Genomic DNA, 27,911 nt, shown 5'->3' with positions numbered 1-27,911 from the left:
TGCTATAACAACAACAAAGACATGACATAAAAACAAAAAAACATGATGTAAAAACAACACTGATACAATGACTAATAAATTGATTAAACTTATTGTAATATCTCCCTGTACACCACATTAAGAGTGAAAACTCTTTCAGAGTGCTTGACTAATTTGCCTTGTGATGAAGTATTTATAACTTTAACATCACACACTCTTCGAACTTGAGAAAAAGCAACATATAACTGACCACGTGTGAAAACGGGTTCAGGTAGGAATATTCCTACTCTGTCTAGAGTTTGTCCTTGTGATTTATTAATAGTCATTGCAAATGCTGGCATCATGGAAACTGTCTTCCAATTAATTTAAATGGGAGGCCAGTGTCAGATCAGGGTCCGGGGTGCAGGGGGATGGGATTCTTGGAGGGCAGGCCACTGACAGCAAACTGTGCAATGGCTGATTCTGTAAGAAATGGGGCTACCTCCCGCCTCCTGTCAGGGTCTGGTTTGAAGGCAGGTAATGCCCCCAATCATGTGAGACCAAGAGTTCTGCCAAGCCCTGGCTGGAGCCCAGAGCTCCCTCCCCCTGCTGCTGCACCCAGGCCAGGGCTAGGAGGAAACTCCCTCCGCTGGCAGCCTGCTGTTCGGTTGTTGGTCTGGTCATTTAGGTCATGACGGCCCCTGGCTTTTTAAATATTATAATGGACCTCCACACATGGACTAATAGAGCTTCATTAGCTTCGATACTAAACTACTCTCGACTGTAACATGGAGAGGAAGCTCCAGACATGGGCCTACTCCTGGAACCCTGGCTGCACCTTTTCCAGGACTGGCTTCTTCCAATACACTTTGGTTCCATTAATCCTTATTGTCTGCAACTTCATTCTTTGATTTTTGTGAGACAAGAAATGGGACTCAAAACACCCCCATTTTTGGTTCCAGCATCAGTAATGAAAAATAACATTAAAAATATAACAGTACTCTTATATAAAGGCTTCCAGGAAATAGAGAAAGGAATGCTTTTCATATAGCCTTGATATAAATAAAAACCTGTCAAGTCCATAACAAATAAAAATTCATTCTAAACTCTTTGTGAACCTGAATGAAAGAAAAACAGCTTAATATAAGTGTAATATATACACTGAATTTTGAAGAAGGACAATACAAACTAACCATTGTGGTTTTGTTTCAGAAATTCAAGATTTATTTAACAGTTAAAAGAAATAAAGGTAGTTTACTTCATAAACATTATACAGAGAAAACATTTATCATTTCAACTGACACAAAAATAATAAAAATGTAATATCATTATAAAATATATTAGAATAATAGCAATATTATGGAATTGCTTTTATATGAGAAAGTTCTGATGAAAAAACTTTAAAACAAATCTCATACTTAAGGATGAAATATTTAAATGTGTTCCCCGAAAATAGAGGACACATTCAACACTTTTACTGTCCTTACTATTCAACATTGGAAATAAAACTTCAGCCTGTGAAGATAAGTCAAGAAAAGAAAAAAATTGCACCAGGGAAAAAGAAATAAAGTACTGTCTATATATACTATGCAGAAGAATGTATATTTGAAATAATGGGATTAACACAAAAGTCAATAGCAAACCTCAACTACAATATGTTTAAAGCAGCAAAAGTTACTAAAGAAATTTTAAAATAAGTATATCATTTACAAAATCACAACTATAGAAGAATCATATTTCTTTGACTTCAATATAAAAAAAAATTAAACAGGGAAATTAAAGAAAGCCTAATCATGGAGGGATAAAGCATGATATTGATTGAAAGAATCAATATTGTAAAATTACATCTTTATTAATTATTTAAGGTTTAAATGCAGTCCCTAACATAACCTCAAGTGTTTTTTAACAGCTGTATTGATGTTTAATTTACAAAGCAAAAAAATTCATCCATGTAGAGTATACATGTCAGCGATTTTTAGTATATTCAACAGAGTTTGCAACCATCACTACTAACAAAATTTGGAAAGTATCCAGCCCCGCAAAGTAACAGTGCACCGATTAGCATTCGTTTGTTACCTACCTCCCTTCAACCTTTGGCAACCACTAACCTACCTTCTGCTTCTGTGGGTTGGCCTATTCTTGATAACACATATAAAGTGACTCACACAACATAAGATCATTTAGAAATGTTGAATGCCACAAATACAACATTGATCAAAACATGTCAGACACTAACAGCAATGAATATCTACACTTTTGGGTGTGTATGTTATTGTCCAATAATTGTTATAGAAAATTATTTCATTATCAAACAAGTGATATAATTCATTTGAAGACATATGCAATCCTAATATTCTTTTGATTTCATGAAAAAATAAAGTTACCCAACAGAATCCAAACTCTAAAGCGTATGCTTACAGCTATATATTTTTGAAGCTTCACAACTCCATGTTGTGAGGCCATATAGGTGTAGCAGAACACAGTCCCCTTTACCAGATGATAAGTCTTCTATTCTGTAATGGAGAAAAATGTGTTATTTTGTTGTTATTGTGTGGGGCCAATCCATGAAACAATAAATAATATTTTCCATGTAACTGCAATCAGAGAACATTTTTAAAATGGGTAAAGATATTTTTCATGGAATATTTGTAAGAGTTGGTTATTAGGAAAATTAGATAGTAATTCTTTAATATTTATATCAACCTTTCATCAACTTGGACTAATATTCTTCATGTTTATAATTCAACTTACACAAAATAATAATACTCTGGAGAGTTTTTATTTTTTTTAATTTTCCTTTTATATAGCATTTAAACACTACTTACTTTAGTTTGAAAGGTGAACCATTTATTAACATCCAAGGATGATTACTGCTGCTACGAAAAACTCCAATCCATGATGGAGGTAATATGGAACTCAGAAATTCCTACCACAAAATAAAGAATTTTTATTTAAATAATCATCATGAAAGATTATTTTTATAAGGCAAGTAGTGTATTCTTTCAAAAGATCCTTAATTTTGAGAATAAAATAAGATTGTTGGATCCTAAACTAACAATAAAGATATATTAAGACTTTTTATTAAAGATATATTAAAGTCACTTTTCATATTTTCAAAAACTTTCAGCAATGTTTGTACATTTGATTTAAAATTAACCCAAATATTTATGTTTAATGGTATCATTCTTCTTCTTAATTTAATAAGGAAAATTCTGATTCATGTAATTTAGTAGTTACCACATTGACAAAACTAACATACCAAAGTTTTAAATAAGTTTCCAAATACTTAAAGTATTTGTTACCATGACTAAATCAATGTAATTTTCTTCTATTTCTCAGGTAGCAGGTTTTTTCTAAAAAGGGATCATAATTTAGAAAATAAATGACATGAAAGAAAAAAAGAAGATTCTCGGGTTTCACAACCTTGTTTAACCAGATAAAGTCCAAATTGACCTGTTTGTGTGTTGGTGGAATCCAGTGGTCCAGGTGTCAGAGACTCATTTCCCTGCTAATTAGAACTATAAATTCTGGAACTAATTAATGAAAGACATGAGTTAAGAAGAGCTCTGAAAGGTGGAATGAGAAAGAGTAAAAGGTTTGGTACTCCAGGATTAGGGAACACAGAGCGACAGGGTATCTTATATCCCACCCAACAGAAGAAAGCAACTTAGGCCTGATTGTTTCCAATACCCAACCTAGAAATAGGGTGTGACTCAAGGAAGCCATTCCTCCTCTGTGTTAGTTACAAAGGGAATCTTGTGCAGCAACAGCAGGCAAGCCTAGGAGAGTGATTGGGCCTACACTGGCAGTTGAACATCCCTCTCACAACCCAGGAACGCTGGCTCATAACCACTAACCTGCGTGCCTGCCTGATTTCCCCTGACCACTCTGCCTGCCTGCCTGATCTCCCTTAACCACTCTGCCTGCCTGCCTGATCACCCCTAACTACCGCTGCCATTGGCCCCTGCACCTGGGACACAGGCTTCCCTCCTCTGGCTGGCCACAGTCACCCGGGACCATGGGCAGCTTCCCCCCGGGCGCAGGCTTTGTCAGGAAGAACGTCTGGAATGACGTCTGGAAGATGTCCAGTCTATCCCGTCTAATTAGCATATTACCCTCTAATTAGTGTAGATTATAAAATCAAACAGTGGAATTTTATACAAAGTTTAAACATTTATAACTATATATAAAAATGTGAATTCTACAAATATACTATTGACTGAAATAAGGCTTTAATAAAGTATATGAAACGTTTAACATCTTACCATTTCTTCTTCATTATCTATGTAAAGCAGATTAGAGTTCTTAGAAGCACAGGCCAGCACACTCTCATTCCATGTTTTATTTTCAGTGCTAATGTAATAACAGTTGTTGGAATACGTAAACCATTCCAGTGGACAAAGTTCACAATGATATGCTAAAGAAAGATTACAAATTATAATGCAATAGCAATTTGAAGTTTTGAAAACTAACTTACACACTTACAAAGTATAAACACATAGGTACATAATATACCTATGCATCCTCACTGGCTGGTACATATAAAACAAAACAAAGTCACAGGAAAGGGTCTGCCAGATATCGCCTAATATCTGTGCCCATAGAAAGCAAACACATAAACAAATTATCCACTCTGTGCATGTCCTAAAGGCCGATGACTGAAACTACTTTGTAAGAACAGTAAAATCACTTGTCTCTTATTATATTATAGCCGTAGGAAATTTAAGCCAAAGAGCAACAATGGATGTGGCAATTTAAAATTGATGATTTTTCATAATGTTGCAGCAGAAGGAACACTCTCTTATAATAATTATTTATGAACATGTATTGCTCATTTTATAATTTATGTTCTCCCAAAAGAGTCTATTATCATTTTTGCCTAGCCTGAGACAACATATATATAAACTTTGCTAATATCAAACTTTGAAAATTATTATGTACCTTTCAGGATCTTTGTGTTGAGGGATGAATTGTTCTTCTCCAGTTTACCAGTACCTTAAAAAATTAAGTTAATTGTTTAAAAAGTAATTAATCTAAACAAATGATAATTTTGTTTTCAGCTTGAAGTTTTTTGAAATATTGTCTATGCTGAGAATTATCTGTAACAAAATTGATTTACTAAAAAAATAAATGAAGTAACACAGATTTAAAGGAAAATATTGTAAAAGCCTATGGGAACAAGCTTTACCATCTCTTACAGTATTGGCTTACCCAATATCAAGAATTAATTTTCATTTCTCAGTAGGGTCTTTTGGATTCCTATATTTTTATGTACTTAAGTTATGAAATCAGAATTTATAAATGTGTAAAATTTGTTCTACTAATCATTCTATTTTTTATGCATTTGACCAATTCAGCATAGCACATTTATCTAAATATATACATTAAAATGATAATTCTATTCTGTAATACTGTATTATGAAATGCTTAGAAGCATTCAGATTCTTTAAAATGGTGTTTCCTTAAAATCTTCCAAAAATTTACCAGGCATAAAAAGTATCACTCTTACTACACTGTACATCAAGATAAAGCAGATAACTCCCAGAACCCCAGCAAAGAGCTTCTCTGGAGGTGATGGTGAATCTGCAGGAAGAGAAAGGAGAGATGGAGATATTATTTAGACAGTTTATGTATAAGAGAACCCACATGCACAGCAAATCATAAAGTTGAATTCTGAAACCATATCTAGCAGTGGAATATTCCTCTCAGATGTACCATTTCATTTTGTGAAAACATGATTCTCCATGAGTTGTTGGTCAAAAACAACACCTTACAACAGTGCCTCAAAGAAATTAGCCCTCAGATTTCATATTAGAATACTGTGATCCAAATTTAAGCTCTGACCCTTACAAATGAAAACATGTGAGCTAATTCCCTACTCTTTTGCACACCTCTATATCGCAGGTGCACAACCTAGAACAATTATACTGTGCGTCTATTAAATGTGTCACCTTTGCTTTAGTCATCCTTGTAATTCCATTGAAGGTCTTGAAAAGCACTTGAAAGTTTATTCCCACACAGAATATTTTTTGTTCAGTTGGTACAAAGGAGCTTATCATGCCCTTACCTTTCACTTGCTGTCTCCTTAAGTCCTTAGCCAGGTTCATGTCTGAGTCATTTTCTTGTTGGACATCCATCTCTGAGGCTGGGTAATGACAGGGATGGTGCCTATGATAACAGTACTTAAGTAATTAGTAAATGCTGTGAGCAATGACAAGACCTCAAGGATAGTCTTTGTGGGTGGAGTGTGAGATAGTAACAGTACTCACTTTGCATTTGATCAATGTGAAGTTCTGTTCTAATTTACGTAGAGATTTAAATGTGTTTCATGATAGAATAATAGTTCTTAAAATGATATTCTATGTTTGACATAATATTATTGGTTGAAGCAATGAAAAGTAAGAAGTTAACGAAGAATAAAGAAAATCAGAATAATGATATCATTATTAAAGTCAGATTCCACTGAAACATTTTAATACAATTAGAATAACTGAAAATTAAAATGCTGTATAGAAAAAAGTGATGCCCTAATTTTTATGACAATTTGTAACTTCAGTAATGGTTACAGATTGAGTGTTCTAAAGTTGGGGGAATAGTAGTATTAGAATATATAGTACTTTTCTGTAATAAATTAATTTTATTTAGTCACTTTATTTACTAAAAGGGCAGATGATATTTTAAAATATCACATGGTATTTTAAATTATTGTGGAGTTCTGAGAAATCATTATAATTTAAGAAAACATTTTATAAGCTGAAAAATGCTACATGACACTCTAAAAGGTATCCAAAACTTACAAATAATAAAAGCAATAGAAAGTTAAAGGATTCTTAAAAATACTAATTTTACACATGTAAATTAAATTTTTTTTTAACAGTTAAGATATGAAAGCATAAAATGATTAATAAATGTATATATCATTTATGGAGGAACATTGTTGGTGCAAAATTCCTGAAAGATCCTAGGGCTATCAAAGTCAGTGAAGGTGACTTTAGTGTGTAGGCAAATGTAATAAATCTGATAATTTATTCAATAATTCACTCAATGGGCTCTGCAGTCAGTGAGATCTAGAATAAATTCTGGCTTTGAAATTTATAATGTATTACCTTTAAAAGTTATATAGTGTTTAACAACCTATCTTACTAATCTAAGGTGGGAATAAAATATTTTAAGATACAACGCATGTAAAGATAACAATCTGATATTTATAAACTCTCAGTATGTCACTTGTTTTAATTATTTTAACACAATTGCCTTGTTACTATTTCTGATTCATATCAGACAATGAAAATGTAATTCGTTAGACAGAAGTTTCTTATCATTGTGGCATCTTTTTGCATGTGTTGTTCAATTTCTAAAAAGTACTTTGATTGTTTATAATTAAGTTTAAATATTCAACAACAATGGTTTTTAAAAGTTTAAGCATTTTACCGAGACTACTGAGTCCTGATTTTTATTGCAAGTCACACTGATTTTATTTAATAGAAGTGTATGTATTAGTAATTATGTTTTACCTTCATGACTTGATGAATTATTGTTAAGAATTTATTTTTAAAATCTGGGATAAATATGAAATAATATATATTGAAATTATATCAATTAATTATAAAATCCAAAATCCAATGGGATTTTATTTAAGTTATACTGATTTTCAAGACCAAATATAAATGTATGTATGTATGCTATTTAGTAATTTTGTACAGGCAAAAATTTGAATATATTAAGATATCTACCAACATATTTCATATTTTACTCTTTTTACCCTACATTTTACAAATAAGGATACCAATGTTTTCTTTTATTTGATTGTATGTGAATTGTACTTCAGTAGTACCACATCTAGCATTTGTAATTTCCCATTAAATGAATTGGGCCAGTCAAGAGTCAGGAGAATAGACACACATACCTCTGGAAGCAGTAAGTTATGAATCCTTTAGTTGGAGGCAGTCACTCCTGTAAACAATGTCTGTGGTCTCCACAGAGTGGACAGTGAAGACTGAGAGTGAATCAAAAGTAGAAAAAAGTAGATTTTCATCACTTTGTCACTTAGAGTTTGAACAGGAAATTCTTACACTTGGCAATTTCGTAGATGATTTATCTCATCACATATCTTCTGAATGTGGGAGACTTTGAGCTTGTTGTGCGTCACTTAGTTTGTCCATTGGTAAGTGCCTCTGAGAAATTATTTTCATATTCTAAAAGATTTCTGGGACAAAAGACGTGACCATTCATGCTGTTAACTTATTTCATCTTAAAATCACAAATCTTAGGCCTTGTGAAGAGTAGCTCAGATGTTTAAGTTCTACTCTGAGACAAGGTTGCTAAATAATGGCATTACCTCATTTTAGTTATACACACATTATGTTATTATAATTATAATAGAATAAATCTAAAACCATAATTTCATTTACAATACCTACTTAATGTTTGTCACTAATATTCTGAAAAATTACTACATTTTCAACAAATAGAAACAGTCACAAATATTTGCTCTCAAATGTATCTTCTCACACTCTCTTGTTTTTAAAATTGCTGTCTTTAATTATTTAATATTTGTATATTAGAAATATAAATTTTCCTGATATTAATAAATGTTTGTGAAGGATAAGACATTAAGCAACACTGAACTATACCATATGTATAAAATTGAAATATTAAATTAATACTCATATCATTTATTAATTCATATTCAAATTATAATTAGTAGTTTGTATTTTAATATAAATATTTGTTTTAAATGACAAAAACCCAAGTCTAACAATGTAGGAGGAAAACAAATATAATTTTTAAAAATTTCACTTGACCATAGCTGGTTAGGCCAAGATAGTAGACTTTAAAAACACATGTTAAGTGACACATGACCAACAGAAGAAATGAAACATTGCATTTAAATTATCTGGTGTGTTGCCGAAGCTGGTTTGGCTCAGTGGATAGAGCGTCGGCCTGCGGACTCAAAGGTCCCAGGTTCGATTCCGGTCAAGGGCATATACCTGGGTTGCGGGCACATCCCCAGTAGGAGATGTGCAGGAGGCAGGTGATTGATGTTTCTCTCTCATCGATGTTTCTAACTCTCTATCGCTCTCCCTTCCTCTCTGTAAAAAATCAATAAAATATATTTTAAAAAAAAATAATAAATAAATAAATAAATAAATAAATAAATAATCTGGTGTGTATCAGATAGAATTTTTCATCTTTCTCATATTATATCTAGGAAAGAGGAAATTGTTATCTTTATTAGTGAGTAAATTAAAATCGGGTGTACCATATGATCCAGCAATCTCATTTCTGAATGTGTATCCAAAGAAAAAACACAATTATTTTATAATTTTTAATTTATTGATTGATTTTCAAAATAGAGAAGGGAAAGAGATTAGATAGATATAGATAATTAAATAGATAGGTAGATAGATAGATAATAGAAAGTAATCAACTTGTTTGATTCTTTTTTAATGATTTTTAATTAATTAGTTTATTTAATTTTATTACAATTTAAAATTTTTTAATAAATTGACAGAATTGTGCATCTACTACAAAAAAATAACACCCAAAACAAAAAAACAGAAAAGCATTGCTTGATTCTTTTTTTTTCTTTAGTGATTAAGGTATTACATATCTTTCCTTATCCCCCCATTGTCTCCCCCCCACACACACTCATGCCCTCACCCTCTTGGTGTCTGTGTCTATTGATTAGGCTTATATTCATGCATACAAGACCTTTGGTTGATCTCTCCTCCTTACCATCACCCTCCCCTACCTTCCCTTGAGGTTTGCCGGTCTGATCAATGCTTCTTTGTCTCTGGATATGTTTTTGTTCATCAGTTTATGCTGTTCATTATATTTCAAACATGAGTGAGATTATGTACTAGTATGTGCTCTGACCAGGGATCAACCAGTTACCTTGGCATATGGGGACAATGCTCTAACCAACTGAGATATCCAGTCAGGGTAACACAATTATTTGCAAAGAGATATCTGTACTCCCATGTTCATAGAAGTATTATTCATCATAATTAATGTTTGAAAGCAACCTAGGTGTCTTCAGTGGATGAATAGATAAAGAAAATGTTACACACACAGAGGATTATTATTCACCCATGAGAACAACAAATTTCTGAGATTTGTCATAAGGATGAACCTGAAGGCATTTTGCTAAATGAAATAAGCTAAACAGAGAAAGTAAAATACTGTATGGTATCATTTATATGTAGAATTAAAAAATAGGAAATTCAATAAAAAGTGGTTGCCAGAAGTTGGGGGAGGGTGGAGAAAATAAGTGAAGTTGCTAAAAAGGTACAAACTTTCAGTTTTAAGATGAATAAGGCCTAAGGATCTAAGCTATGACAGGGAGACTTAAGTCAATAACAGTGTATTTTATAGTTGAAATTTACTAAGAAATAGAACTTAAATATTCTCACCAAAGGGTAAAAATGGTAACAAAATAAACCACAGATTATAAAAATTTCAATTGAGAGGCACCCTTGCTGAATTTGAAAAAAATCTAAAGGAAAATTCTATAAATTGGTAGTTATGTAAAACCTAGGGAATATAGTTCATAATAGTGAAATAACTATACATGGTGCCAGATGGGTAATAAACTTATTTGGTGGTTACTTCATAAATTACATATATGTCTAACAGCTATGCTCAATACCTAAAACTAATGTGAAATAATATTGAATGTCAACTGTAATAAAAAATAAAAATTCAGAGGCAGAGAAGCATCGAACAGTCAAATTACAGTGGGAAGACTGGGGAGTGTTGGGGGGGGGGGCAGGTAAGAGATCAACCAAAGGACTTGTATGCATGCATATAAGCATAACCAAGGGACACAGACACACGGTGGGTGGGGTGAGGGCATGTGTTGTGGGGTAGGGGAGATCAGGGGAAGGTCAATGGGGAAAAAAGGAGACATATGTACTACTATTTGTAATACTTTAAACAATAAAATAAAATACAAAATTAAATAAAATTTCACTTGTAAAAGATAAAAACTAAATTCTATAGTATAGTTTTATCCCATCCTCTAAATAAATCATTTGAAAACCCTGTGAACAATGTCATTACTTATTACCTGATATATTCTGAGAAGTTAATTGAGGTTAGAAAATTATGAGATGAATATAGTCTTTAAACATGCACTTCATCCCCACAAAAAAAAAAAAACAACAACAGAAAAGCCATCACAACAACCTTCTCTAAAAAGGGTATGCTTTCTAATTGGGAAATGTGGGGGTTGGTTAGCAGCACTTATCCTGTTTTGGGACAAAATAGCTAAATTATTTAAGGCTGTAAGCTTACTTTTTATCTCATCCATTTTTAGTTTTCTTTACGAATATAATGGAGAAATGTGTTTCTGGCTTTAAGGTGCTTTTTTGCAGTTCATCATTGGAGAGAGGAACAATAATCTTTTTTGCTTTGTAACCAACTGGCATAGCTTTGCAAACTAGTCTAAAATGAGTTATCTGGGGAATGTTCACTCAAAAGTAAACTATCTGGTCTCAAGTATAATTTATATTGCCATTCTTTTTTTGTAGTTAGTTTTTTTTTCTACCTTTTCACTCTATTTCCAAACTTTTAGAATCAGTAAATATTATAGGATAATATGAACATATGATCTTTTGATCTCTGAAGCATGAAGGGGCTAAGAATTATCACTCAATCTGGTCTCTGCATGTTTCATGGGGTTAGTACAAAAGTATCTTTTAAGCAAATGTTATCATTTATAAGTGACTAGAGGCCCACTGCAGGACGAGATTCATGCAATAAGCCTTCCCTTTCCCTGGCTGCCGGCACCGGTATTCCTGCAGCACCCGGGACCCAGGCCTTCGCTCCTTCATCCAGAGCCTTATGTCTCCGCTGCTCCTGCTGGAGCCTTCAGTCTTCACTCCGCCATTTCATGCCTACATATGCAAATTAACTGCCATCTTTGTTGTGTTAAATTGCATATGCTCTTGATTGGCTGGTGAGTGTAGCGGAGGGACAGTCACTTTACATGTTTGTCTAATATTAGGTAAGATGAGTGTTTTGAAGACTATGAAAGAGTAGTTGGTCGTGCTAAACCAGTAATAAAACAAACACATTGTAAACTCTATAAATCGTTAATCTATGTCTTTGAAAAAATAGGTATAATAAAGATGAGATTTGCCTATAAATCGAATTAAAATTTTGACAATTTCTAACCTGTGATTGACTCAGATTAAGGAAATCACAGCCTGCTTAAGGACATGTATACTATAGCCATTGTATGAACAGTAAACTAGCTCAATAATCTACATGCTGATGAGAGGCTGTAATTTTACATCATCAGATATCTTGTGGATTTTTACATATCTTATAGATTTTTCTACCCCTCTGTGATAAAAATGTTACGTAACTGACTTCTAATGCCATTTATCTTTTGGTAATAGTGGCCAATTTTATACTCTGTCTTATTGACTCCTAAAAGAATGAAAGAGTTTAATATGTAGAAAGAATAAAATATACAATGTTGCTAAATTTAAGAAATTTAAGTGTCATGCAATTGTGATATATGTGTATCTGTGTAGGAGATAATTATTTAAAAAGAATTGTCATTAGTCTCTACAAAACCAGTTTACTTTGGGTTTGGGTTGTTATATTTTAAAGTGTTAAGAATGAACAATTTGAAATGTCAAAGAGAGATGAATTCTAAGTGAACTATTTCTTCTGATTTTATGCAAAGACATTTCTCCCGCTCTCTTCTACCAACCTTTCATATATATGGTTGAAATTGAGTTTTCACAAACACCAAACCAAATTCTGTTTCTAGTTATAATGAATCGCAGACAAAAGATTTGGACATCACCTGCTATTTTTAGTCACTTTCTAGTATCACATACCCACACCCCTTCAACCCCCAAATTAATGTCTACTAGAGGTGGTGAATGTGACCTTACTTGGGAATAGGGCCTTTGCAAATGTAACCAAGTTAAATGAGCTCATACTGGTGTAGGATGGGTCTTAATTAATACAGATGAAATGTATATGAAGAGGGACATGGACACCGAGACAGAGACACACAGGGAGAACTGTGAGATGAACGAGGCCAGGACTGGAATAATATCCCCTTAGGCCAGCAAACTGCGGCCCTTGAGGGTGACTCTTCCACAAAATTACACGTGCAGGGACGCTTGTACAGTGCGATTGAAACTTCCTGGCCACACTGCAGGGGCCACAGAGCCGATGTGGCTCGCGAGCCGCAGTTTGCCGACCACTGCCTAAGGCCAATTAATGCCAAGGACTCAGGGCTACACCCAAAATGAAGAGACATGCAAGGCACAGTCTGCCCTAGAGTCTTCAAAGTGAACATAACCTTGATGACACCTTGATTTCAGACCTCAAGTTTCCCAAACTGTGAGAGAATAAATATTTGTGGTGTAAGTCAGAAGAAAAGTAAAATAGATAATGTGAGATGATAACAAATGTTGTATGAAAACATTTTGAACAAAGTAAGATGAATTGAAAGTATCATCTGTGAGAGGGAACTGAAATTCCATCTGTGTCTATTGAGAATGTAATATTGGGACAAAGATAAGAAGTTGGTGTGGTAACCAGCAATGTTGATAAATGTGCCCTCGTTCATCACAAAATACCAGTCTTTTCATGGTCTCAAGGAGATTCTCCATCTCCAATACCTTGTTTCTTATTTCTATTTTTGTTATTTAGGCTAAATATCTGTGAAGGGTAAAGAAGTTTAGACAAACTCTTCAATCACTATGATGCTGCGTGTTGTAGCCATTTTATATCAGAGAAGTAGCAATTGAGATGAATGAGATTTAACTACATACACAAAAGTCACCATTTTCCCAAGACTATCCCCTGGAAGTCTGATTACTTTTATTTGGAAATATTGGCTTTGATCAACTAATTTCTTATTCAAACTTAATCTCAAGATCAATTTAATTTTGTGACTTGTCCTCAAAATTTGATAAATTATATTCGTAATTTGTACTTTAAATTTAAGAAAATTTTTTACATCAAGAAATAATATTAATTGTTAATTAATTTAGTTAAAATACTAAGAAACTCATATCTGACAATATTGAGATCATGTGAGGAACCATGTGACTACAAAATATGTGGGTATTTTATATTCTGGCTTCTGAGATTTCAGTAACTCCTACAGGTGTCCTAACTGCAGGTGCACTACTCTCTTCTCCCCGTCTTCCTATAGCTGTTATTGTGGATTAGATTAGCTTTTGGGGAATCTACATTTTTCCCCTCTGACCACTATGAGAAGAGTATACTTTTTAGAAAATTAAAAAGGTTGGCCATGTGACTTGTTTTGATAATATTATGTGATCTGGAAAGTAACGGTTTATGAATTCTGAGTTCAGGCATCAAGAAGCACATTTCTGCTAGCAATGCTGAGAGTTCTGAATCACTGTATGAGGTTATGTACCAGGTAGCCCATGATTCAGAGACTAAAATAAAAAAACAAGATATGAACTTTATCTGTAGTCTTGAGCAGAGTCCTTACATAACCAGTCTACATCAACTTAAAGCCAATCAAAGCACAAATGGATAAATGAGAAATAAATGAATAAAATAAATGCTTGTTTTTAAATGTCAATGAAACCAGATTGTTGGTAACGCAACTTCAGCAAATAGATATAAACTAATTTTGAATATTGACATATTTTCTCTATGTGAATCTAAGAGATAAATGTACAGAATATAAAGACAACATCTATATCCAAAGAGATAAATGCATATAAACTATTAATTCAATTGCAATTATTAAGCAAGTGCGGGATCTCTCCCACTTGTAATTGAATTATAGTAAAAATATCTCCAAATGATTGTGTCAAATTACTCAAGTTCATCCCACATTCTGTCAATAACTAACTCTCTGACTCACACAGATATTGTGTCCTTTTAATTTTTATTTTCTTCATAACTTCACACTCTGTTGCATCCATCAAACATGCTTCTAAAGAATGGTAATTAAGTGTGTCAAAAGGGGGAGACAAAGAATTTAATAAAACATGGTACCTTCCAAAATATCTAACATTCAGTAGAGAAAAAAACACAGACATGTAAAATATACCAAAGGACACTAATTATTATCCAGTGAAACCACAAGTCCACACCAAAAAATGACTCTAATGATGGATAATGCTGCACCAAAATAGATTTAGAAGATATATGTGTTGGTTACATATTCTGAATAAGTGGGGCATATTTAAATGGCTTTTATATAGAAACCTTTGGGTTGTTGCATAATAACCTTGAGTATCAATTAAGAAGTTATTACTCTGAGATCGAAATCTATCTTTACCCCCCTTTGTGAGTTAATGGTGCTAGGTCTTATAAACCTTTTCCTCCCTGTCAGCTCACATGATGTTCTGCTAGTAAAAGGCACAAGAAGGACATGCCAGAGAAAGAGCTCTTCTTCCTGGTTACATGGTGAGTTCTCGTTTTTGGCTACAGAGATGTGGGTAACAGTTACACGAATGCAGGAGGTTCCTGTGGCGTTCCCCCTCCAGCAGGTGTTTGTGGCTGGTCCCAGTTCCCTCTCCTCCAGCCTCTGCCTGCTGACACTGTGGCAGGGAGGCCTTCCTGCTTGTTAGTCATAACTTGAGATCCCTCATCACCAGTGTGGGCCAGCGGACTTGGAACTGCTCTGTCTTACCTCCGTCCAGTGAGCATACCTGCCATAAAGCATTCTGTAGTGACACTGTCTACAATGGAGTCTAAAACCTGGCACCCATGTGGTTTTCATTTTGGTAATCTTCCTTAAGCCTCAGGAACATTCTGTAATTTTCTTTTATCCCCCTCTCTCACCAACATGTAGTTAATACTTCCTTGAATCAAACTTTCCCTGGTTTTTTGCTTCTAATTCAACACACTTATACACCTTGTGACCCTGGGATGTTCAGCCCCCATTTTGAACATTTATAGGCTAGGACCTAGGTCAAGTAAATTAGTGTGCTGCGCCAGCATGACCAAGGGTGATCCCCAGTAGAGGGGTGAAAGGATTAAGGAAAGACAAACAAGAGAATAATAGCTGGGTCTCGGTGGGAAGCTGCCTCCCTGATGAGAAGACAAGGACAGCGCCCACAAGCCCTGTCTTTATTTTATAGCAGGTTCCACAAGGCAAAGTATGAGCGTGATCACATTGTTTACAGTATTCTCATGAGTTTCAACCTCACTCAACTACATGCACCCAAACTCTATCACAAGGCACGTGGGGCTACATGTTTGGACCATAGGTTCAAGCTTACAACCACAGCCGTTGGCTATAATTGTGCTGGGAGGGCCCTGCCCTCCAGCTGGGACTTTCGCTTGGCAATGAGAGGACCCTGTCCTTTCATTAGTCCGAGGCTTAAACCTGGCCAAAACACTGTACCCGCACCCAACAAATTAGTTTGAAAATATTTGCTCAATTATTCATATTATGCAGACTTAGAAATAACAGTTCTTTTTTATTTTTATTTTTATTTCGGAGAAGAAGGGAGAGGGAGAGAGAGATGGACACATCAATGATGAGAGAGAATCATTGATCAGCTGCCTCCTGCAAACCCCCTACAGGGGATCAATCCAACAACCCAGCCATGTGCCCTTGACCAAAATCAAAACTGGACCCTTCAGTCTGCAGGCTGACGCTCTAGGCACTGAGCCAAACCAGCAAGAGCAGAAATAACAGTTCTTGATATTATAATTCATAATATGTACATGATTTATTTTACTGAATATTACAAGTTGTAAAAGTATACAATGTGCAACTGGATGCATATTTATTAAATTAATATAAATATAGATTTTAAAGATATAACTGTAATACCAAGGGTGAAGCATTGGATAAACTATGGATTTTGAAATAAAAGTTTATAATGATTTTAGAGAGAAAGGAATAGAAAGATAGAAACAACGATGAGAGAGGACCATTATTAGGCTGCCCCCAGCACACCTCCTATTAGGGATCGAGCCCACAACCCGGACATGTGCCCTGAAAGGAATTGAACCGTAGAGTTCTTGGTACATGGGACAATGCTCAAGTGCTGAGCCACAGCATCCAGGCCAAACTATGGACTTTCAGTTCTATGAGGAGTCAAAGTAGAATCATTCTCAGTAACAAATGTACCATGATGGTGAGTGATGTTTATAAAAGGGAGGCTCTGCATGGGTGGGGACAGAGGAAGAAGGGAAATCTCAATACCTTCCTCTTAATTTTGTTGCGAACCTAAAGCTGGTCTCAAAATAATATCTTAAAAAGAGTTCTACAAAAAAATAATAGCAGTGCTTTTAAAGAAACTAGAAATTGTTATTTTTAGACGTTGGGAGTACCATTATACTAGATTTCAGTAAGCTAACATGGCTGGTGCTTACAAACATAGCTTTTATTTTCTAAGCAGGATTCAGAGGAGAGCTTGTGGTACTCAAGCCTTGCAAATGTACAGTTCTTATGAAATTCTGAAGTTATTGCAGATCTGAAATACAGAAATTATATATCATTAATCTGATCACATATAACTTCATATTTCAATGAATAAACTCTTTACAGTAATGCTTACATATCTAAGTCTGAAAAATTCTTATAATATTTCAACAGAAACATTTAGTTTATAGTAAACACTTGATTTAATGTACTCTGGATTTAATGGGCAAAATTTCAAGTTTTGTATATCATATGTGAAATTAACACCTTGTCAATTTTAAAATGTTTGAAAAATAGGTTGACATACAATTAAATTAACAGGTTATTTTTTGTTCTTGATTCACTGTTATTTTTTTTAAAATTTTAGCAACTAAGCCATATGCTGGGGAAAAACAATGTAGTAATTTCTCTGACATAAATAAATATTATATATCTACTGCTATAGTCACATATTTAAATCCAAGAGTCAAAGCTCATAAACAAGGTACTGCTAATGGTTAGCACATGATCACACCACATCGCCTGTGGTAACTGGTGCCGTTGCCCTAAAGCCTGAGGGCTGAAGCCACACACCAGCCAAGTACATCTGTTTACCTGTCAGGACTGGGGCATGCATTTACTAAACCTTTTCAGTATAAATTTTAAATTATAGGAATACATACAGAAAACTTTCCTGTGAAGTGAAACTTTTCTATGTGCTTCATTTTAAATATGCAAATGTGTCATCTTAAGTGAAAACTGGTAAACTAACTAAGTTGTCAATTTTTGAACATGTATTCATAAAACCTACTTTCTAATATAATGGCTTTTGGCTCTAGTGGCTATCTCCTTGCCTATATTAGTATGTTATGCCAAAGTTTTACTGTATTTATGTAATCGTTCAGGCATTGATTTTTATTTCTAAGATTAATCTCTGACTTAAAGCATAAAGATGTAAAATACATAAGTTCTCAAACACTTACAGTTTGGAAGAGAAATCTAAGCCATTTTTCCACACTGACAAATTACTATTGTTTCTGTGGTAGAGTTGAATCCATGGAAAATCAATGAAAATTTTCAAAAAATTCTATGAGACAAAAAATTTTTATGAGAAATTAGGTAATTGAATTCATACAAACAGCTAAGTTGGTCCACTGCAGGGGGAAGAGGAGGAAATGAGGAGGCTGGGTGACTGCTTAGTTAAATGCACAGCCCACCAACACCTGATGCAATTAATGAATAAGCAAACCAACCATGTCTCACATGCAGAAACTGTTGTGACCCCACCCAGCTGGCCCAGCATATCCAACATCCAGAAGATCCCATGATGTTCGGTGGAAATACAGAGGTCTCTAAATCAACTAGCAACACCTCAAAATGCACATGAATTTAGGCAGCAGTTGCAACAGAAGCAGCAGCCTCCTAACAAACTTGCCAAAGGAAGAGAAAAGTATATAAACAAATTTTAAGAGAAAAAAAATATAATATTGATAGATGCAGAAAAAGCATCTGATAAAATCCAATACCCTACTTTGATAAAAACTCTTTTAAGGCCATAGATGACAAACCTACAGCCAATATCATACGAAATGTGCAAAAACTAAAATCATTTCCCTTAAGAAAAGGAACAGGACAAGGATAACTGATTTCATCACTCTGATTAAACATAGTACTGGAAATCCTCGCTGTAGTGATCAGACAGGAAGGAATAAAAGGCATCCAAATTGGGAAAGAATAAGTAAAGCTGTCATACAGATGATATGTTATCTTACATAGAAACAGTTAGGATGCCACTTAAAGGCTACTAAATTTAATAAATGAATATTTTTTTCTTTTTTTTTCTTTTTTTTCTTTTTTTATTGCTTACAGTATTACAAAGGGTATTACATATGTGTCCCTTTTTTTTCCCCCGCCCTTGACAATCCCCTGGCATAAATGAATATTGACAACATAGCAGGATACAAAACTAATACCTAGAAATGTATGTCAATTTTATACACAAAAATGAAATCAGAGAAAGAGAAACTAAAAGAATCCCATGTACCATTGCACAAAATAATTTGGATATCTAGGAATAAACTTAACAAAGGAGGTAAAAGGCCTATACTCAGAAAATTACAGTACATTAAAAAAAAGAGATAGAGGAAGACATAAACAAGTGGGAGATATAAATACCGTGTTCATGGATTGGTAGGATCAACATCATTCAAATGTCCATACTACACAAAGCAACCCTAGTACTGGCACAAGAATAGGAATATAGATCAATGGAGCATAATGGAGAACCCAGAAATTGGCCCAAACCATTATTCTCAATAATATTTTACAAAGGAGGCAAGAACATACAATGGAATAAAGATCATAAAATTGAATAAGGACAGCCTCTTCAATAAATGATGTGGAGAATATTGGACAGGTGCATGCCAAAACAAAATGAAAGGAGACCACCAGCTTACACCATACACAAGTATAAACTCAAATAGATAAAAGGTTTAAGTGTAAGTTGTTAAACCATAAAATCTTAGAAGAATCCATAGGCAACAAAATCTTGGACATCTCTCATAGCAATATGTTTGTGGATATATCTCCAGGGCAAGAGAAACTAATGATAAAGTAAACAAATAGGACTACATCAAAATAAAAAGCTTCTGCACAGTAAAAAAACCATCAACAAAACAAAAGGGAGCCCACTGCATGGCTGAACATATTTGCCAATGATACATCTATTAAAGGGTTAATATACAAATTATATAAGGAACTCATACAACTTAACAAAAGGAAGACAAACAAACCAATTTAAAGATGGACAAAGCACCTAAAAAGACACTTCTCCAAAGTTAACATACAGAAGGCCAAGAAACAAATAAAAAACTGTTCAAAGTTACTAATCATCAGAGAGATGCCAATGTTAATGACAATGAGGTATCACCTCACACCTGTCAGAATGACTACCATCAACAAACCAACAAATGACAAGTGCTGGCAAGCATGTGGAGAAAATGGAACACTAGTACACTGCTGGTGGGAATGCAGATTGGTGCAGCCACTATGGAAAATAGTATGGAGTTTCATCAAAAAGTTAAAAATTGCACTGCTATTTGACCCAGTGATCCCACTTCTAAGAAGATATCCTAAAAAAAACCAAAACACGCATCAGAAGGAATGTATGCACCCCTATGTTCATTGCAATGCAATTTACAGTAGCTAAGATGTGGAAACAGCTCAAGTGCCCATCAGTAGATGAATGGATTTAAAAGGCTTGGTATATTCACACCATGGAATACTATGCAGCAGTATAAAAGAAGCATTTTTTACTCTTTGAGACAGCATGGAAGAGCTGGAGAGTATTGTGTTAAGCAAAATAAGCCAGTGAGAAAGATAAGTATCATATGATCTCACTTATATGTGGAATCAAATGGACAAAATTAAATGATGAACAAAACAGACCGAAAATATAGAAGCATAGAATAGACTGATGAATCTCAGAGGGAAGGCTGGGTTAGGTGGGTGGTGAGGGAGAGGTTAACTAAGAAACTTATGTGCATATATGCATAGCCCACGGGCACAGACAATAGGCTGGTGAAGGCCTGAAAGTGGGGGTAGGGTGGTGGGAATCGATGGGGGCTAAGAAAAGGGACATCTGTAACACTTTAACCAATGAAGATATATTAAATAATAAAAAGAGTTTGGATCTCTGCCCACCATCCCCAGTGAATAGTGTCAGAGGAAAATACAAAGGGATCACTTAGTTAACGCTGAGTACACATCACTGACAAACTTTCCGCAGGTCCAGAGGCAAGCTGATGAGAAATAGAAAGAGTTTGTTGCTCCAGTGGGAGCCAGTTCCGGAGAATCTGGTAGTTTTCTAGAAGAAGGCTCAGAAGAAAAAAAAAATCTTATTTCCTGGGAAAACCAAATTCAACCTCAGGAGCAGGTGCAGGATGAGGAAACCTTTGCCTTATTCATGAGAGCCTTTGTTAGGCCATATGAAGCTGGTAGTATGGATATAAATGAGCTATTTAAAGATTTGTGAATGATAATTCATGAGCAAGGACATGTGATAGATAGCATAGAAGGCAAAGTTGAAAGTGGAAGAGTGCATGTCCAACAAGCCAATTAGCAACTGTCAAGTGCAGCATAAAATCAGAAAAAGGATTGCTGCATGTTGCTGTGCGATGCACAAGCCATTAAAGAAATGTAGAAACTTACAAGAGGCTAGCAATGAAGAATAGAACAAAACTCTTAATCTTTATATTTTAAGTGACTATATTATAATTATTTTTATTTCGGTTTTAATTTGTATGTTGAGATTCTAGATGCAGTTTCCAGTAATAATAAACAATGAGAATAATTTTTGAGCAACTTTTAAAAATATTTGTCAGTTATAATGATTTCCAATATTGTTTTGATTTCAGGTGTACAGCATGTTGAGTGGGCACATGTATATCTTTTGAGGTGAACACCCCAATGGGTCTGGTACCCATCTGACACCATGCATGGTCATTAGAATATTGTTGACTAAATTCTCTATCTCTGTTGTACTTTGCATCACCATGATTTTATTTACAACTGAATTTAAAGAACACCTTTTGGATAAAAGTTTCAAAATGTATAACATTATTTTTGTCACATGAAAACATTTTTAATTTGTTCCCTATCCCACACCATTTATAAAATCCAATTGTAGATGAATTAAAAATTAAAATGCAAGAAACACAATTTAGAAAGTTTTAGAAAAAAATACAAATATATTTAGTAAATATTTTTAATATAAAATCATGAGTCATAAAGAAACATTAATAAATTTGACTGTGTTAAAATTTTAAATATCTATTCTTAAAAGTATCGGGAAGGAAGTAAAAAGGAAAAATCACAAACTTGAAAAAGACATTTGCAATAAACAGAATCAATAAAAAGAACAGAATACAGAATGTTTTTTAAAAACACCAACAGTCAATAAGGAAAAGACAAATAACTCAAATAATAATAAAAAATCATAAACAGGTATTTCATTGTGGGAATTACAAATCCTATCTAATAAAGAGGGAATATGCTAATTGACCTCCATCCCCTCACAAGATGGCGGAGCCCAGTGCCCTCAGCCCTGCCTCATCCAACCTCAGTCCCCCAGTCCCCTCAGCCCTGCAGGGGATGGCAGTTTGGGAAAATCAGGCTGGCAGGGGAGTGGTTAGGGGGCTATCAGGCTGGCAGGCAGGCAAATGGTTAGGAGCCTGATTGTGAGAGGGATGTCCGACTGCCGGTTTAGGCCCTGTGGGATTGGGCCTAAACCAGCAATCAGACATAACCTGAGAGGTCTCAGATTGGAGAGGGTACAGCCTGGACTGAGAGACACTCCCTCCGCATGCACGAATTTCATGCACCAAGCCTCTAGTGCTTAATATAAAAATGTATAAACTTTTAAGTTGTTCTTCATTTCCATACAGAGGTAACCATTTTGTATCGTTAAAAAAGGAATTACATTTTCCAATTAACTCACTTGCCTTTTTAATCAATGTTGCTTTAATGCACTAATCTGAATACTCTGAAGATAATTATCTTAATTCATGATTTGCATTTTATCACATTCTTACACAGCAGTTTGAAACTGAAGGCAATGTTTTATATGTCAAGCTATGAGACTTCAAATGGGAACAAATATAATATTGAGTAACTAAGTAAATTGTAATTTGCAACCAAAATAATGATGATTTTTAAAATGGAAGACAAAAACAAATAATTTAATTCTAATTTATAGTCTTTCAATTTGCAATATGTTGTTACACAATGGACACATTAGGAAAATGTATTAGCACAATTAAGTGAAGCAGACAAATGGACAATAATACCAATTTCACAGCTCTGAAAGTTGATTAAAAACTAATAATAATTTGTAATTATTAATTATTGGGAAAGCTGCTAGAGATTCAGGTAAAAATAGAGCAAATTTGTCATCTTCTTACCTGAGGCTGCTCTCATGCCTTCCCTACCCCCCCAACTCAGCTCAGTGAGTAAGAATTGTAATTTTTATAATTTGGGGCAGGCCACAAATATCAATGGTATTATTGCCACAGGGGAAGACTTGATAAGCAGTTGAAGGGGTTGTCAAGTTGCCCACCACTAGTATTTATCAGCTCGAAGTGCTGAATTTACTGGGTAATAAATGAGGGAAATTATCCTTTTCCTAGACTGAGGCTGTGTTCTCCATTGTGTCAGGCACAGTGCCCGCCATAAACATAATAGGAAGGTACTACTAGTAAAAGGTAGAATGCAATAGAAGAGATCACATTCGCTTTCTGCATGTGCTTGACAGATGGGTTGAAAAATTTGCACATGTGTGGAAGAAACAAAGATGATACAGTAAAAAATAAAAGCCAAAGTGGCCTTGAGAATTGATTTCAAAATCATGAGCACTTTTCTACACACACACACACACACACACACACACACACACACACGCGCGCACCTCAAATAGCAGAGGGTGAAAGCCATACTGATTTGAATACATTTATAAAAATCATTGGTTGTCTGCTAAGCTATGCATACACAAGGCTAATCTCTGGTAAGTAAGGCTAAATAGAAAAACAAACAATGAGAATTTTAAAAACTGAGTAAACACACTTCAAAAGAGAAGATTCTACACTAACAGTTTATTAAAGTTACAAAAAGTCTAAGAAAGATGCAGAATCCATATTTACTGTATTATATTATCAAAAATAGGTACTTACCAAAAATTAAAAAACATGCAAAATTCAGGTTATTTAAAGACTCCAATATGAGACTGAAAATGTAAGTAACAGTCAAAAACACTATTTGCACTTACAAATTTAAAAAGAGATCATATAGGAAATATAACAACTTCTAGGGAAGGAAATAACAGGCAGCACACAGGAGAAATGGTGGAGAGACATGAACAGGCACTTATTCTCTTGATAAATAATTCCATAAGAACTAGTTCCCAGGAAGATGTGTTCTATCCATTAGCAAACAGAAAAATGCCTACTTATGTCAAAATGATACTTTTATATAATGATCAGAACGTATAGCATTGAAAGTTCTGGCAGTACTAAATCTTGGATCATGTAATTTTTGGATAAAATGTGTATTTACATAATAAATACACATTTATTTAGACATTGTTATTAGAAAATGTTAGGATAATCTAATAAATTTGGCATATACATATATTTATGACTGTAATTTCATTCTGATTCATAGAGGACAATAAATTTTAACTATCTACATATGCAATTATAATAATATAATTGTATTAGAGGCCCGATGCATGAAATTCATGCAAGGGTCTCGGCCCTCACAGCCACAGAGCTGCCTCGGCCTTGGCAGCCCCAGCTTCGTCAGGAAGGTTGTCCAGAAGGTAATTCGGCTGTCTGGTCTAATTAGCATATTATGCTTTTATTATTATAGATTTATACATCATTATTATATTATTATAAATATAACATTTGTAGTATATGAACATAATGTATTATATTTAATATTTATACACAATGTAAATTGTTTTAAATACAATATAATTTTTGAAAAAAACAGACTAGGATTTTCGTAAAATAATTATTCATAATACTTACATATTAAAAAACAACTATATTCTGGGTAAAACAGATTAAAAATGTCATGTCCCTACAATACAGCAGTGAAAATTAACACATTACAGATAAATGCAATAATATGGAGAGATTGCAAAAATATCATGTGAATGTTAAAGGAGACACATGTGGGTGTTAAAGGAGACACACAGGAGAGGGGCTAATGCGGACTGGCAACTTCTATTTCATGATTTGTAATTATATGGGTCATTTAAGTTTGCAATTAATCTGCACAATCATGGTAACTTCAGTTTCCTTGATGTATAATAAAATTAAGTAGCAAAGTTTTCTTTAGAAAAAAAGCATATATAGAAGCAAGTTTATCTATAAAAAAGCAAGGACTGGAAATTATCAAATGTACACAAATGGCATAAAATATAAACAAAATATTATAAAGTCAAACAATGCATGTTAATAGTCTAAAATAAGTGAACTATGAATATATACAAAATATGAATGACTTGTACAAATATAGACTAAAATAGACTTTTAAATAAAATGGAAACATTTAAATCTTACCATTTCTTCTTTGTTATCTATGTAAAGCAGGTTAGAGTTCTTAGAAGCACAGGCCAGCAAACTCTCATTCCATGCTTTTTTATCAGTGCTAATGTAATAGCAATTGTTGGAATATGTAAACCACTCCTTTGGACAATGTCCACAATGATATGCTGAAGAAAATTCTATCAAAAACAATTTAAATGTTTCAAAATGAAAATTAATTTACATATTTGCATAAGTATAAACACATTTGTGCAATATATAAAAAGAAAACACACTCACAGAGAAGGGTTAGTCTCCTGTTTCCTGGTTTATGTTCCATATTAAGCAAACAAACAAACAAAAATATCCACTGTCTACATGTCCTGAATGTCAATGAAGAAAACCACTTTTTTAGAATCCTAAAATTATCTTTGAGCCCATCTGCAACAATGGGTATTATGATCTTAAATGAATATTTCTTCATATTATTGCATAAGAAAACACTCTTCTACAATCATTATGAACATTTATTGCCTGGTATTATAATTTATGTCTCCATTCCCAAAAAGCTATTATTTTTGACTACCCTATGTTAGAGATAAAGTATAAACTATACTAATATCAGAACTGAGAAAATAAGTATGTACCTTCCTGGATCCTGGTTTTCAATGAAGAATTATTAGCTGGAAAGAAAGTAATTCTTAAATTAATCTTGATCTAAATACACCATAATCATTTTGTTTCTTGTGTTTAATTGTGTTGTCTTGTCTAGGACTAGAATTATCTGGAATAAAATTTAATTACCAATGAAAATTAATGTAGTAATGATAATTTTGAGGAAAAGTGTTTTTAAAGTCTAGAGAACTACATCTCACAGTATTTGGATTAAACAATCTCAAAAATTAATTTGTATTTCTCAATAAGGTGTCCTAAAGCATGCTTAGAGAATATAAAATATATATTTATATTCCGATTTTTTATATACATGGATATATATGGATATATGAATATATATATATATGGATATATGTGGTCATATATGTATACATATATTTATAAACTACTCTCTAAAATCGTCCTGATATTTATACCTTGGACAAATTCAGAATTACCATTTTGCACTTAGTCTAAATGCATACTTTAGGATCAGAGTCTATTTCATAACATTATGAAGTGTTCAGAGGCACAGATGGACATAAAAGTGAAAAGTTCTGTATAACCTTACAAAAATGTATTTACAGGGAATATTAGGTATTGTCACCACAGCGGACATCAGGACAAGGCAGATGACCCCTAGGGTCCCAGCAATGTGCTTCCCTGGAGGTGATGGTGAAACTGCAGGAAGAGAAAAGGGAAACACTGAGATAGGAGATAGAAAGAATTGTTTAGACAGTTTACATACAGAGAATCAAATACAAAAACTTGGACACCAAGCCCATGCCTACCACTGTAATCTTCCTCCCAGAATATCCCATTGCATGTTTAGGAAATACAATGCTCCATGCGTTACTGGTCAAAGACTACCCCTTACAGCAATACCTGAATAGAATTAGCCCTCAGCTTTCATCTTAGAAAACTGTGTTCCAACTTTAAGCCATGATTCTCACAAATGAAAAATATGTGAGCTAACGCCCTCCTTTCCCCCACATCTCTGCACCCCAGCTGCACAGACTAGAACAGTTATACTGTGTGTCTATTGAATGTGTTACCTTTGGAATGGCTCTTCTTGTCCCTCTCTTGAAGATCCTGGGAAGCATTTTGAAGAGCTAATTCTGCATAGGTTATTTCCTGCTCTGCTACTGGAATGGAGCTCTGAGTACCCTTAGGCTTCCTTTGCTGTCTCTTGGCGGACTTGGCCAAATTCAGTTCTGCATAGGTTACACGTTGGTTATTCATCTTCGCAGCTGGGTGGTGTTTGAGACTGTGCTCTAAGTCAAGTGTACTTACGAATAAATGACATATGCAATAATGCGATCTCTAGGACAGGAAAACTGGGTGGGGTAAAGGATAGTAGGGCTCATTTCCAAGTTGAAAATCTAAAGTTCTGGTTTTAAATTTGTTAGATCTTTAAACAAGTGCTTCATAGTAGATGTAATTTTTTGATATTATACATTTGACAATATATTACTTGTTTGAGCCATAGAAAACAATAAATCAGTGAGGAATAACGAATAGCATAAATAATGACATTGTCATTCATTTAAAGTCAGATTCCATGAAAATATTTAACATTATCAGAATGCTTGTATAAAAATTAAAATGCTGTATTAGACAAAAGAGTCTCCAATATTTATGAAAAAATTGAGATCAAATAATGATTGAAGACTGAGTGCTCCAAAGATTGGGCATCAGTTGTGTTGGCATATATGGTAACTTTCTGAAGTAAATTAATTTTATTAAGTAGCATATATTTATTTATTATGCTGTAACATAATTCATTAAAGAAGGGTCTCTGTCAGTGTGGTGCTGCTTCTCGCAATGTTTGTTCA

General features: G+C 34.0%; 1 protein-coding gene across 1 annotated transcript in view; it reads right to left on the bottom strand.

Moving 5' to 3' along the window:
• Window positions 1–27,318, bottom strand: part of LOC308513981 (NKG2-A/NKG2-B type II integral membrane protein-like) — a gene marked incomplete at both ends in the record, with an annotated part of 94,287 nt that extends 66,969 nt beyond the window's left edge. The window contains 6 exons of the mRNA XM_081084020.1: window positions 2,377–2,471; window positions 2,784–2,884; window positions 4,224–4,375; window positions 4,900–4,953; window positions 5,443–5,541; window positions 27,132–27,318. Coding sequence (XP_080940146.1) covers window positions 2,377–2,471; window positions 2,784–2,884; window positions 4,224–4,375; window positions 4,900–4,953; window positions 5,443–5,541; window positions 27,132–27,318 — 688 coding nt within the window. The remainder of the gene's footprint in view (window positions 1–2,376; window positions 2,472–2,783; window positions 2,885–4,223; window positions 4,376–4,899; window positions 4,954–5,442; window positions 5,542–27,131) is intronic.
• Between the last annotated feature and the right edge of the window lie 593 nt (window positions 27,319–27,911).

This window comes from Myotis nattereri (genome assembly GCF_964212035.1).
Source record: "Myotis nattereri genome assembly, chromosome: 2".
Classification (NCBI taxonomy): Eukaryota; Metazoa; Chordata; class Mammalia; order Chiroptera; family Vespertilionidae; genus Myotis; species Myotis nattereri.
The sequence above is the reverse complement of the archived record's forward strand: the minus strand, read 5'-3'. Positions and strand labels throughout refer to the sequence as shown.